The 14,110-nt window shown below is 45.7% G+C and overlaps 1 protein-coding gene across 4 annotated transcripts; it reads right to left on the minus strand.

Moving 5' to 3' along the window:
• Nucleotides 1-590: 590 nt before the first annotated feature.
• On the minus strand, nucleotides 591-11,088 carry PROKR2 (prokineticin receptor 2). Of its 4 annotated transcripts, none has more exons than XM_081291383.1 (4): nucleotides 10,956-11,042; nucleotides 10,261-10,337; nucleotides 8,257-8,871; nucleotides 591-1,818 (listed from the first exon to the last, which is right to left on the minus strand). In XM_081291383.1, the coding sequence occupies exons 3-4, from the start codon at nucleotides 8,712-8,714 to the stop codon at nucleotides 1,122-1,124; spliced, it is 1,155 nt and encodes a 384-aa protein (XP_081147509.1). In that variant the 5' UTR covers nucleotides 8,715-8,871; nucleotides 10,261-10,337; nucleotides 10,956-11,042; the 3' UTR covers nucleotides 591-1,121. The 4 variants fall into 4 exon arrangements, with proteins under 4 accessions (XP_081147509.1, XP_081147510.1, XP_081147512.1 ...); XM_081291384.1 differs by lacking the exon at nucleotides 10,956-11,042 and adding an exon at nucleotides 10,697-10,823; XM_081291386.1 differs by lacking the exon at nucleotides 10,261-10,337 and having other exon boundaries at nucleotides 10,956-11,088.
• Between the last annotated feature and the right edge of the window lie 3,022 nt (nucleotides 11,089-14,110).

Genomic DNA, 14,110 nt, shown 5'->3' on the forward strand with positions numbered 1-14,110 from the left:
TTATTCATTCCTTTCACGTGTATAGTTCAAATCATGTTCACATGCTGAACATGGGCTCTCCCAGTGGCAGGGAAGGCAGAAGTTTTGATTATTTCCATATCATTAAAACAAAATGAGACATCCACACAGGAAACAGGTAGGTCACATGAGACCTAGAACTCTGGTCTGGTCTTTGGGTTCTGAGCAGAGCTTCTTTTGTAAAAGAGAGTATGTTCCAAAAATATTTGGGTTTTAGCCAAATGGCCACACAGATTATGTTTATTACCAGTGGCAACCTTCACTCTTTTTTTTTTTTTTTTGGTGCTCTTTCTTTCGGGCCCCAGAGCCCCCGAAATCCTTTACACTGAAGTGTAAGGAACTGAATGTATTCCTCATCTCAGGATTGATCATCTTCACCCAATAGAGTGATGAGATTCCAACCCCATCAGTAAGACTTTTTTTAGTTCTCTCCTTCGACATTACACCATTGTAGAAGGGCCATAAGGCTGGCTGGACTGCAAGAAAAATTCTTCTTTGGCAGCCACAATCCTGGAGAACATATCAGGAGATAGTAGGAGCTAGGTTGAGGCTATAGACTCCATACTGATGGGCTTATCCTTACATTTTAATTATGTCTAAATGCCTTATTCTATAGCTTTGAGCATTCCTGTTCAGATAAGATACAGAATGAGGGATCATGGAGGGGGAGTCCAGATACCATTGGTGTCTCTTCCCAGCCATCTATATGTCTAGATGTAGTTTGTCGACTCTGATAACTTCTGCCATTTTGATTTTTTAAATGTCTTTGTACACAGTAGGTAGGACAATCCTGTTGTCTCTGTCTAATCTCATTGGTGTGGCTTGCTCGCAGTAGATATTCAGTCCATGTCAGTTGCTGCTACTTGTGTCTGCTCTTACGGTTGTGACGGTGTACTCAGCAGGCTAATGATATCAGAAGATATCAGTAAATGTCTGGGCTGTGGTTTGTGTCCAGCCTCATTATTTGTTATGACTTCGAAGCATCTAGCTCTGTGAAGACAGGAGGGCATGAATATGATTGTTCTTTTCCATGCAGGCTGTGAACTTGATTGATGATGCTCCGAGTACTGGATTTGGGTTTTCTGTTGTGTAACACTACCACGTCACTTCAGCCTGATACAATCCACCTCTTCAGTGGCAGGCACCCCACTGGTTTTGAAGTCAAGTTCAGCGCTGGACTTGCTCCCATGGTGAGAGGATTGCCAGTGGAGTAGCATCATCTTCTTGAAGTACTTCATGGTGTTGTTCTTGACCGTCACAAAGCACACAGTGTTAATCATGCTGTTGCTCATGGCGATGCACTCGACGACGTAGAAGGCGGTGAGATAGTGCTTCTCTTTCACAAACACAGTGGGGAAGAAGTCGCGCACAATGGTGAAGCCATAGAAAGGTGCCCAGCACAGCACGTAGGCTGTAAGGATGCACATGAGCACAAGGACTGTCTTCCGGCGGCAGCGCAGTCGCCTACGGATCTGCTCTGTCTGGAACCCAGGGACGGCCTTGAACCAGAGCTCCTGGGAGATCCTGGCATAGCACAGGGTCATGGTGACCACAGGCCCTACGAACTCGAGGCCAAAGATAAACAGAAAGTAGGACCTATAATAGAACTGCTGATCCACTGGCCAGATCTGGCCACAGAAGATCTTTTCCTGGTTTTTGACAATAAAGAGGACGGTTTCGGTTGCAAAGTAGGCTGATGGGATGGCAATGAGGATGGAAACCAACCAGACCAAAGCAATCAGAAAGGAGGCGGTTTGATAATTCATTCGTGGTTTCAAGGGGTGAACGATGGCAAGATATCTGGTGAGGAAAGACAGCAAACAATCATAATATGTTACAGCTTGGAAAATGATCGTTTTTTTTTCACTAATTCTGAACACAGTGAATTCCCATGTACTCATTACCCAAATTTAACCAGCTTCATCTCATGTCAGCAACATCATTTTGCACTTGGAATAGTGGCGTGGTTTAGTGGAAACAGCACAGGTTTCAGGTCAAATATGTTGAATAAATTCTGGCTTTCCAGACCCAAATTACCCAATCTCTCTGAGTTTCATTTCCTCAAATGCAACCTGGAATCAAATGATACCTGCTTTGCTGGTAGCTGTGAAGGTTAAATATGATAATTTGTAGCCTGTATTGTAGGTGTTCAATAAATATATGTGGTCTATTATTATTAATGCTCCTATTATTGTACCTTGGGTTCCAAGCCATTCTGCCCAAGAATACAATGCTCTCAAAGCTCTTCATTCTAAATAACTCATGGTTTAGAGATGAAGAAGCGCTCGGCACCTCCGAGAGAGGTCAGCACCTTTCTCAGGTAGTGGACAAGAACTTTTTCCCTCTCCCTCCGCCCCCACTATCAGGTATTACTCTGCATTACAGAAACAGGAGAGTAGGGGTGGGTTTGTGGTGAAACTAAGAACCCAGATGAGAAGTAAATGTTTTGCTCAAGCTAGAATTATGCAAGCACTGGAATTTAGGCCCCTGGTACAAAAGCTTTTACACTCACCTCCCTGGGGTCACCTCATGTTCAAATGAGAAGGTATATGAAAAAAAAAAAAGAAAAAAAAAAAAGAAAAAAAAAAAAGAAGAAAAAAAAAATGAAAAAAAAAAAGAAAAAAAAAAAAAAAAAAAGAAGGTATATGAAGCTACCATAATACCATAAGTCTTGATCCCTGCTCTTTCTGATAAACCACATTGCCCAGGAAAGAAGCCAGAGCTCTTTGTATAAAGTGAGCTCAGCTGTGCAGATTGAATATCTTCTCTCCAGAAAGAGATAATGAATAACAGCCTATTTAGATATTTGGGTGCCCTGGAATCACTTCTGTGCAGGATTGAGTGGTAGAAGACAATGGAGAAAGATAAACGTCAGAAGGGTCAGAAAAGAAAGAAATCAGCCATGGAAATAAACATGTGCTCCATACCTGAAGATTGAGGCAGGTGGGGTTAAGAGCAGGAAGCTCCCAGTAGAAAACTGGATCCAAACCTTTTCCTTTGTAAATCAGACCCTTTGACCACCTTTCCAAGTGTCTGATTTGACTATGGAGGCTTCCTTCCATGTTACTACTTCCCGTCCCTGACAGTATTTCTGCTACAAGTTTGCTTCACCTTCTCTTGCCTGCTCCTTGTTCATTGTTGGCTCTAACCCATTGAGTTTCACTAGCGGAACCCATGAGAACATGGCTACCCCCAAGTTTGTGGCTTTCTGAATATCCAGGATGAAGCTGGATCCATCACAACCACTGACTGCACCCCACCTGGATGTACTAATATGCATGGCTGTTGTTGGAGCTCTCCGCACAGCATTTGATCTGGCCTTGCCATGTGAACCTGTATGACTGTCCTGAGTGGACAAGCCTCACAGGACTGAAGAGAGGGGCAAATGGGCTGGCTCACCCTCACCTGGAGCAGGGACATCTCACAATCACTGTCTCTTTGTAATGACTGGGAAAGAATTAGTTTTTTGTTGCTGCTATAACAAATGCCCACAGATATAGTGGCTTGAAGTGACACAATTGATTATCTTACAGTTTTTAGAGGTCAGAAGACTGGTGTGTGTGTGTGTGTGTGTGTGTGTGTGTGTGTGTGTGTGTGTGTTTCCTTTTCCAGGGCTGCCTATAGTTTTTGACCTATGAGCCCTTCCCTGTTCAAAGCCAGCAATGGCAAGCTGAGTTTGTCTCATTTTGTATTACTCTGACATTGACTCTCTGCCTCCTTCCACAATTAAGAACCTTTGTGATTACATTGGCCCCACCTAGATTATCTAGTAAAATTCCCCTATTTTAAGATCAGCTGATTAGCAACCTTAATCCCATCTGCCACTTTAATTCCCTTTTGGCATGTAATGTAATATGCTCACGGTTCTGGGGAATAGGATGTAGTTATCTTTTGGCGGGGAGGGGGGGAGGTATTATTCTGCGTACCACACTGAATCCAAAGTCCTTAGGAAAAGCAAGACAAATTCAGAACTTAATAGCTTTCTGGTTTTATCACGGACAGTATCTCAATAACCAATGCCAAATGAAATCCCCACAGTCCTGCTTATTCTGTTGTTGTCTTTTAAATTCAAGTTTTTTATCATTTGTAACACTTTCCTCATTCTATGGGATGTTTCAAAATTCGAATAGAAAAGAAAGGAACACTACTAGCCTGCAGGTTATTCAGAAGGCCTGGATCCAAGCTGTGAACTTGGATAAATCATTTATACTCCTGAGAACTAGTTTCAGCATCTATGAAATGGGGATCATAATAACTTTATTGACAATCTCTCAGGATTTTTTTTTTTAGGTTTCAAGAAAGTGAACATACATAATGCATGTTGGAAGCAATAGTACTTTACTTACATTGATCATTTCCCACAGTTCACTCATTGGCAAGAGACATCTGCAAGGTGTTTGTTGCCATCTATCTGCTTGGATGTGTTTCTTAAGATCAGTGGTTTTCTTCAAGTCTCTGTGACTTGAAATAGCACTTCTTCTGCATAGACCTGGCTATTCTCTAGCTGCAGCATACACAAATGGCACCAGGTGGCCCTTATGATATTTCTATATAGTAGAACAGGCATATTTGTCCTAGAGGCAAATGAAAGTACCAACAGAGAGATGTGTACTTCTCCCAGGGTCTGTAGTTCTCTCTAATTCTGGGGTTGTGCATGAAGTATCCCCCAAACTCCCAGATACAAACCCTGTTTTCCAAAATCAGTATCATCAGGGCAAAGATGAGAGCTTTCCATTCATCTTTCTTATCATTTACCTTATTTTTCAATTGGTTTAGAACCTGATGGGCCAGAGGGGTGCTATTTATTAAGCTTCTGTATTTTGAGGCTTGAATTTCCACATGCTGCCTTTATATCTTTAAGCCTTATGGGACCCCAAAGGCCTAGCTATGAGTTCCCCTGTTCTTGCCAGATGTACCCCAACTGCTCCCCTTGCACACACCCAGTGGAAAAGCCTCCCTGTCCGGCTGGTTCCTCTATCAGGAAGTGTAAGTATAAACTCACTGGGGAATGAGATTCACCAAATTATGTTATGTGCATGTACAAATTGGCCACAGTGAATCTCCCTATTATGTCTAATTATAATGCAAATAAAAAGAGTAATCCTTCAGAGAACTTTTCCTTAAAAAAAAACCCTAGCATTTATGAATCAGAATCTCTTGATTATTCTTTTATGTCTCATAAATGCTAGTTCTTGTGTGGAAGAAAAGCTCCCTGAGGTCAAGGACTGTGTCTTTTCTACATCATGTTTCCATATCCATAGTCTGGGCATATAGCAGGGCCCAGCAACTCACTGTGCATCTACCAGTTGGAGCAGATACAGTCAGTGCCCCATTCATATCCCTTTGCTGTTATCATTTCGGTGCATACCTGTCTACTTGTACCTGCCAATACACCTGCATTTCTTTTTCTAAAGGCTTTCTCAGGCTTCAAGATTCCTCTTGGCTCTCTGAACAGCATCCCTAGAGCAGTCCTCAGCAAGGTCTTATGAGTAATGGTGTACAAATACCCCAGCTCCCTCCCACTGCCCACTCCTGGGAGATGTCTTAGTTGTGATCTACTGGCTCTAAGGGTTCCTCAACAGGGATAAGCTCTAGTTACCCATAGTGGAAACTTTTCAACAATGTATCCTGTATTGACTGTTTCCCTTCCCTATTTCACTTTCCACCTTCCTATAGGTTCTTCCTGTGCTACATGCACTAGTATCCTTATCTCAGAGTGTTTGGAAAACAACCCAAATTAAGATACAGGTATAAAGCTCCGTGGAGACAGAAACATTGCAGACATAGTTATTGTGCTTAAAATACATTATCTTTTGGAAAAGATAATGTATATCTGAGTTTGGAAAGACAGATTGGCATCAGATCATAAATGCTCCGTTATGCTAGACTCAGGATCTGGCGTGTATCCTAAAGACACTGGAATTTCTAGAGGTTTTATTAGCAATGAAATGTCTTAGGAAGATCCCTCAATAGTGATATTCTGGTGCCTCATATGGATGAGTATGGATTTCAGGGCAGAGCCAAGAGCCCCTGGGGGCAAAAGACAAGTCAGAAGAGCATCACCGTGGACCAGTCATAACTTGATAAGGAATGAGGGTAGAGGGAGAATTGCCAGGAATTGGTATAGGCCTGAACACAAAGGGTGGAGTGGGTAGGAATTGAGGGGGGAGAAAGGCAAAGGGTGATGGTAACTTTCCTGATTGGGGACCAGAAAAGTGATGACACTGCTGATGGAGCTGGCGGCTATCTGGCGAAGAGTTGGTTTGGGATGAAAAAGAACGTCTCCCTTGTCTGTAGTAACAGGGTGATCATGTCCCAAGAAACTCCAATGTTACAAATAGCATATTACAGTGACACAGCCGAATCAATGTTTATAGCAGCTCAACTCACAATAGCTAACCTATGGAACCAACCTAGGTGCCCTTCAATAGATGAATGGATAAAGAAAATGTGATATATATGATGGAATATCACTCAGCCTTAAAAAAGAATAAAATTATGGCATTTGTTGGAAAATGGATGGAGCTGGAGAATATAATGCTAAGCAAAATAAGTCAATCCCAAAAAACCAAAGGCTGAATGTTTTCTCTGCTATGCAAATGCTAATTCACAATAAGGTGGGGGTGGCTAGGGAAGAATAGAGTTACTTTAGATTAGATAGAGGACAGTGAAAGAAGAGGAGGGGGTATGAGGGTAGGAAGGATAGTAGAATCAAACAGACATCATTACCTTATGTACATATATGACTGCATGACCAATGTGATTCTACAACATGTACAATCAGAAAAATGAGAAATTATATCCCACTTATGAATGATATATCAAAGTGCAAAATATTCTGCTGTCATGTATAACTAATCAGAACAAATAAAAAATTTAAAAAACAGACAAACAAAATCAACATCATGAAGACAAGGTTATAATGGGACAAGGGATGAGAACAGTGATCACTATCATTTAGTAAGCATAAAAATCACTTAAGATAGTGAATAAAAATTCAGATTCCTGGAACCCAGTGTGAGGGATTCCCATCCAGGAGACTGGAGTGGGACCCAGGAATCTGACTCTGTATCATTGCATCAGATGCTACCTTCTGCCATTTTCCCTGGGGAGTTTTGCGCAGTTGGTTGGTAAGTACCCACTCTACAAAGGCTGGTTTCAGGCCTGGAGAACCTCAGAGTTGTAATAAAATTGTTTTTCCTTCAGATATTCTATAAAAGGAAGATGCATCTTATACCTGTATGTGTGTTTTATTACACCATAAATGAAGAATAATAAACTGGTTGATTACAAAGGACAGCAAACCTATAAACAGCACTGAGAACATGGGAAAAATTGAAGAGTTGAAAGAAGACAAAAGGGAAAAAAGATGATCCAGCACCTTTATCAAAATGAGTCTCAGCATAGCTCAGAAGATGGATTTGCAAGAAGACAAGACATCAACTATCCCTCTCAAACAGAGCCACTGGTGATCTGATACTGGGCTGCAACTGTTCACATACATTGTACATGTATAAGATTTGTCAGTAGATGTGATAAATTTTACCTTATACATTTACAATAGAGCAAGGACTTCTGGAACATCTCATGCAAATGCATGCAAATGAGCACACATGGATATATGCAAAAGAACAAAAGCAAGCATGTCTTTCTTTTCTGCAAACAAATCCTGCTATCTCATTTTAAAATCAGCTCTGCAACAAAATCACTAAAACAAGTGATGATTCTTTTCTTAGGAAGTTAAAGCCTAGGCAGAATTAAATTATGATGATAACAATCAGATCACTGGTTGCTTAGGGTTGGGGGAGTTGACTGGTTAGGGCACAGGCATTTTCTAGGTGATGGAAATGTTCAGTCTGGCTACAGGAAAAACTTGGTGCGTATTGTCCTGACTGCAAACTTCCTTAGTTAACCCTCCCTCGGCTTCTAAGTAACAGCTGTCTGAATTTTCTGCTTTTGACTTTGTGTTTGATGCCATAGGCTGTCGTTAATGTGATATGCTTGCATCTAAAGCAGATTCAGAGAGAGCATGGTCAGATTCAGGATGGGGGATTCAGGAGCCTCATATTTGCTCACATTTGGGGGAACAGAACACTGCTAAAGAAACAAAAGCTCCTCTTGCCCCTCAAAAGATCAATGAACATTCAAATCTGGAGCAGTGCCAAGCCTGTCTAATTTGAAGTGAGAAAAATGGCAGCCTAGCTGGCTTCTGTCTTATACCCCTGCCAAGGGACTCACCTGTCAATAGCGATGGCCAGCAGGGCATTGGTGGAGACGTAGAGGGAGACAGTACGCAGGTAGTTGACAGAAGCACACAGCACATGGCCATGTTCCCAGGAGAGCTGGCGTACCACATAATAGTCCATCTCGAAGGGGCAACAGACAATGGCCACCAGGAAGTCGGAGATGGCTAGGTTAGCAATGAGCAGGTTGGTGAGGTTGCGCAGCTTCTTGTAGCGGGCAAGGGCAGCAATGAAGACAAAGTTGCCAATGCCACAGACTAGCATGATGCCTGCCAGTGCCACTCCAATGACGATCTTGGCTGCAAAGAAGGTCCGGGTCTTGGTCATGTCCTCATCTTCATCCAGAGGGAGGTCATAATCACCATAACTGAAGTTGAAGTGGAGGGAGGAGGCATGGTCTTGGGGTGGACTAAAGTTGGAAGCAAAACTAGTGTTTCTGTTCTGCACTGCCATGGTGATGCCTGCAGATGGAGCGGTATGAGGGAAGTGTAGGGAATACAGCACTCTGAGCTGGGGGGGGGGGGTCCAGATCTTGTGCTGTCCCAGACGATGTGATTGAGCCTAGTACCCTGCTCACATCCTTGGGCAGAGGTGATACACCATCTTGTTTCTGGAAGGAGACACAACCAGTGGATCACAGGAGAATGAAGAATATCTGGTAGCATTCCTCCAGAGTTCCCCAGGTACACACCCACCAAACCCACTGCCTACCTGTAGACAGAACTACTCAGGGTGCAGGGGAGAGAAGACATGAGATCTGGAAGCTGGGATGCCCTCTACTACCTCTGCAGCTATCAGAAAGGACTGAGTGCAAGGTGGATTGGACTTGCCAGAGACACCCAAGAAAAATGTGCACTTTTGTCCTTTTCCCAGGGGTCAGTGCTGGTTTGATGTCTAATTTATCCACCCACCCCTTCATCAGCTTCCACAGGTTTTCTGGAAGTTTCTCAAGGCAATTGCCCAGGCTTGTAATGTTATCCACAATGTTGCACATCTATCGGCCAGGAATAGGGTCTTTCTTCCAAAGCAGGGCACAGAGCCCTCTGGTTTAGCCAAACCAGGGACTTGGAAATCACCAAAACCATTTTCCTATGGATAGGCTGAGTCATCCTGGACCAGTGATTCATGCTCTCAGAGCCCTAACTTTCCTGTTAAACAAACTCCTGCTATCCAGTCCAGATCCTGCATAGGCAGGGTGTACGGTTGGGGAGCTGGATAGGAATTTGTTGAATGAATGAATGAATGAATGAATGAGGAGCCCCACCTAGATGCTGTAGGTGGGGAGGAGGAAATTCCCCTGATCCTTGGGAACCAGCTCTAGAAGGAATTCTCTGTCTCCCCACCTTGGTCCCACTACTTTGGATCTGCTCCCTCCTGCCTTCACCAGGTTTCCAGGTCCCCACCCTAGAGTCACCCTGAGTAGAAGGCACCACACCCTGTCCTGAAGGTCTTTGTCCTCTGAAAAGGATGGCTGCCCCAACACTTAACTGAAAATAGCCCCCAAGGGTGAAGGTGGGGGGGGGTAGAAGGTCATCTAAGACCTCAGAGGGCTCAAGGTGAACTGTCTGCCCTTCACTGGAAAAAGTCCAATGAAGGAGCCTCTGAGAGGAAATAAAATCTCTGAAGCATCAGCCCCCAGGAGATAGGGGAGCAGAGGGTACAAGGAGTTGCTGAGTGTCTGGGGAAAAGAACCAGGACCCTAGTGTCCGCAGAAAGGGAGCTGTCTTACTAGAGGTGAACCGCTTTCCTCCCAGACCTCTCAGCACACCTGGAAACCACTCCAAGTGTGGGGGCCAAGGGATGCTGGTAGCAAAAAGCGATAAAATGGGTCAGGGAAATTTGTCCGCTCCTGGGAAGGCGGGACGGGAGCAAGGGTCAGGAACTGCCACTCTGGCAAGGACAAGAGTCGTAGTTGTGGCAGGAATACCGTAACCTATGGAGCTCCCGCCTGCTGCGAGACTGAGGTGGAGAAACGCCCGACAGGTGAGGTTCAACTCACAGAGGCGTCTGCAGCCGGGGTGTCCTCCCTGGGTTTGCCTTTCACAAGGAATTCCAATCCCTGAAGACTCCGTTCAGCTGCGGGCAGAGAAGCAGGAGTGCTGCCGGGTTTTACGCTCCAGCCCCCAGACCCAAGGAAGAGGCGCATGCCCGAGCGGGGACAAGTCCCTGTCCCCGTCGCATTTTCGAGGGACGTACCCCTCGAGGGTGATCATCCCGTTCCAGCACCTCCTCCCCTCCCCAACGCTGCCACGCGGTGTCCGAAGACTCCGCCCCGCCCCGGGCAGGAATCAACTAAAAAATTCATGTTTGAGAAACAAAGCCAGCGGGGCTTCGGGACCGCGGAAAACTAGGGGTGGGGGGTGGGATTGGGGTTGGCGAGGGGACGATGAGGGGCGAGAGAATTTTATCAGAGAGGTTGGCTCTTTTCTGCTCACCTTTCTGCAGGAGACCTCCCCCTGCAATTTGGCGCTCGCTCGCGCCCGCAGCCCCTAATCCCTGCCAACCTGGAGGACCCAGAGGGCATTTCCCCGAATCAAATCGCTAGCTTGGGGTCAGATCGCCACATCCCGGGAATGGCAAGAGGCTAAGGAGCCCGCGTAGCCCTGAGAAAGAAAGCGGGCGTCGGAGCCCCTTGTCCGGCAGCATGAACACACAACCCGTCTTCCAACTGCGCGGATCCGATCGTTTACCTACCTCTGCACCTCTTCTCTTGGGGCACTCTGAGGTCCTGGCGGCCGAACGAGGGTCTTAGGGTGAGTGGACGCGGGTCGGGTCTCTGGTTCCCGCCTTGGGCAGCCGGACTAGCACTTGCCGAGGCGTTGAGCGCTCGTGTAGTAGGTGTGTGTTGTCCCTTTTTAGCCCCCTCGCCTCAGTGCTCCGCTGCGGGTCGGAGCTCCGCCTCCTCCACTCATCCTAACACCTCGGACCCGGCCCTGCGCGTCCCGCCCTCGACTCCGCCCTAGGGTGCCCCCGCCTGCCTTCAACCCTAGGCAGACAGTGGGCGATCTGCTCCCGCGCCCCGCCGCGCGCTGGGACTAGTGTGCTCTGGGTGCAGGACCTCTCTGGCTGGGGTCACAGGTTGTGGGGGCCTCCCTTCATTGGGGTTTTCTACTCCTTGGCACCCAGGTGTGAATAAGACCTCAGTAGCCAGGTGTCAGTGGTGCGATTCCGCAGATGAGCACTATTGTCAGTTGTGCGGCTCCTATCCTCTGCACCCTGCTATAGCCCACCCCCTCACCCCCGCATTCGAATCGCCTGTGCACAGGTAGAGCGCCCTGTTTTCTGCAGGTGCCCAGTGCTAGCATCTGCGCCTGCTACAAACCCAGTTGCAACCTCCTCTTCGCAGAGGCAACACGGACCTTATGCAGTGGTGATGGTGGAGGAGGCCTCTCATCCCCACCCCGGGGAGGAAGCTGGGATTGGGGGCAACTGGCCCTGCAAAAAGATCCAACCTTCATGTCCTTACCCCAAATCTACCATCACCACTACTGTCAGATTCTTTGGCTATTTAGTCAATTCCAATCAGGCCTCTCAGACTAGGGTCGGTAGGCTCTGATCACTTTGCCTTCAGCAGACTTGGGCTTTAGACAACTTTTGCTCATCTTTAGAATTTTTAGGGTTAAACTTTAGAGCTGCGAATTCAAGGCCCAGTCGTTGGGAAGAACTGGGTATACAGATTTAGAGCTGCAAGCTGTGGTAGGAGACTGAAGGTCTAAGGGGTTCCCCATTGTGATTGACAGGCAAAATCTGGACTCCACTTCACCAGATCTTCCTGGTTTTCAAGAGAATCTGGAATTTGCAAACTTTGTAAATTACTCTGTTGGGCTAGTTAAAACAAAACAAAAACCATCTGTTGGCCAAGGAGAACGTATCACAGACTGAATATAGTCCACTGGGCTGCCAATTTAAAATTCCTGGATAGATGATCTGGAAACTGGAGTTCTGTCCTTCCTATTTTGTGTAGAGTTAACCCCATTCTTCTGCCTTTCTGAAAACATCTATCTACCCATGTAAGATAAAAAACAGGAGACCCAGCTTTCTGCTGTCCTCAAAGGGAGGGGCTGCCAGCTGGTGGGTGTTGTGGATGGTGAGGACAACCTCCAGATGTGGGTTAGTAAGAGTAAGAATGACAGGGTAGCCAGTAGTTACATGCCCTGACAGAGTCTTTTGAAGACTTGTAGCAGATATATCATCTTCAGCTAAAGGCTTTACCCTTCCTGGACTAAGCCCATCCTCCTTTTTTATGGGGCAAATGACCCTGGGGACCTTCTGCTCAAAAGTGCTTTCCTGGAACCCTCTAAGATACAGTTATGATTGAGTTGATTGCACACAATCTGGAAACCTATAAGTGTCATTTTAATAAATTGAATTCCTGATTATCTCTTATGGTTTGCATCTTTAATGTCACCTAAAAAGTTCATGTGTAAGGTAATGCAGGAATTATTAGATTATGAAAGCTATAACCTCATCAGTGGATTAATCCATTTGATGGATTAATAATTTGGATGGACTACTGGTTGATAACTGTAGGCAGGTGGGGCAGGGCTGAAGGAAGTAGCTTACTGGGGACATACTCTTGGACTATATCTTGTCCTCGGCTCCCCCACTTTTTTCTCTCTCTTTCTCCCCCTCCATTCTCTCCCTCTCTTCCTCTCCCTTTCCCTCTCTCCTTTCCACCCGCCATAAACTGAGCAGCTTTCCTCTGTCATGCCCTTCTGCTCTGATGTGCTGCCCCATCTCAGACCCAGGACAATGGAGTTGACTGACCATGGATGAAATCTCTGAAATTGTGGGCCCAAATAAACTTTTCCTCTAAGTTATTCTTGTCAGGTATTTTGATCACAACAATCACAAAGCTGACTAACACACTACCCACAGCAGAGTAAGGGTTTTACCTGGGGATGGCCATGAAGTTCCCAGGGAGACAATGAGGACAATATAACAAAGTGCTACAGGGAGTTGTCTTAGTTCATTCAGGTTACCCACTGAGACTCCAAGACAAAGATTTGAGAGCAGGTAATTTACTAGGAGTTGATCCTGGGAAGCAGAAGGAAGGTAGAGGGAAAGTGGGGCAGAGAAGGGAGAAAAACCAACGTGTGATGTGCTAATGAGCAGGGAATGCTGTGGCTACCTCGGGCTCACTCTACTCAAGGCTCACTCTGCCTGAGAAACTATGTGGAACATGCCTCCTGATTGTCCACTACAGCACAGGGAGCCTGGGACATTCAGCCTCTGAATGATTCTTATACCTTCACTGATGGACAGTTTTCCTGAGGGTGAAAAGAAGAGAGCTTCAAGACTTGGGTAGGAGGTATCAGAGTACAAGAACTGCACCTGCCAGTTAATTCAGGAGGACAGAAGGGACATGGGGCAGGTCATCAACCTCTCACAGCTGCTGCAAGAGGGGAGCAGAGGGACATTGCCTTGAATGAGTAGGATTAACACTGGAGTTCATAGGCTAAATGGGGGGTGAGCTCAGAGAAATCTGAGGGTGAGTAGGATTTTTAGGGCTAAGGATTTTGCGTAATTGGAGGCAATGTTATGTCCCCATTTTGGCTGACAAAGCTGGCAAGAAGAGGGAAATGGAGATTCCTTAGTCAGACAGAATAAAAATTATTAATGAGCTTCCCATTCTGGTCAAAGAGATTTCTCGAGTTGCCAGCTCCAATTCTCTTCTCTCTGAAATCTTTCTGGGTGGGAGAGGCTTAGCCAAACTAGGTAATAAAGTGCTGAGGGAAAGGGGAAAGAAAAACTGTACAGGCTGGAGTTGCTGCATTTACTCAGAGGAGAGGTCATGGTTGGAGCAACTGAGTGTGAGGAAAATGGATGGTTGAGAAAAGGAGGCTTTA

This window comes from Spermophilus citellus, assembly GCF_964194105.1.
Source record: "Spermophilus citellus genome assembly, chromosome: 4".
NCBI lineage: Eukaryota > Metazoa > Chordata > Mammalia > Rodentia > Sciuridae > Spermophilus > Spermophilus citellus.

Bases quoted from the DNA above. Each gene is read 5' to 3' on its own strand.
- PROKR2 (XM_081291386.1), bottom strand. From the start codon at position 8,714: ATGGCAGTGCAGAACAGAAACACTAGTTTTGCTTCCAACTTTAGTCCA. The intron at 1,819-8,256 runs GTGAGTCCCTTG...TTTCCTCACCAG, and splicing joins CTGGCCATCGCTATTGACAG to ATATCTTGCCATCGTTCACC.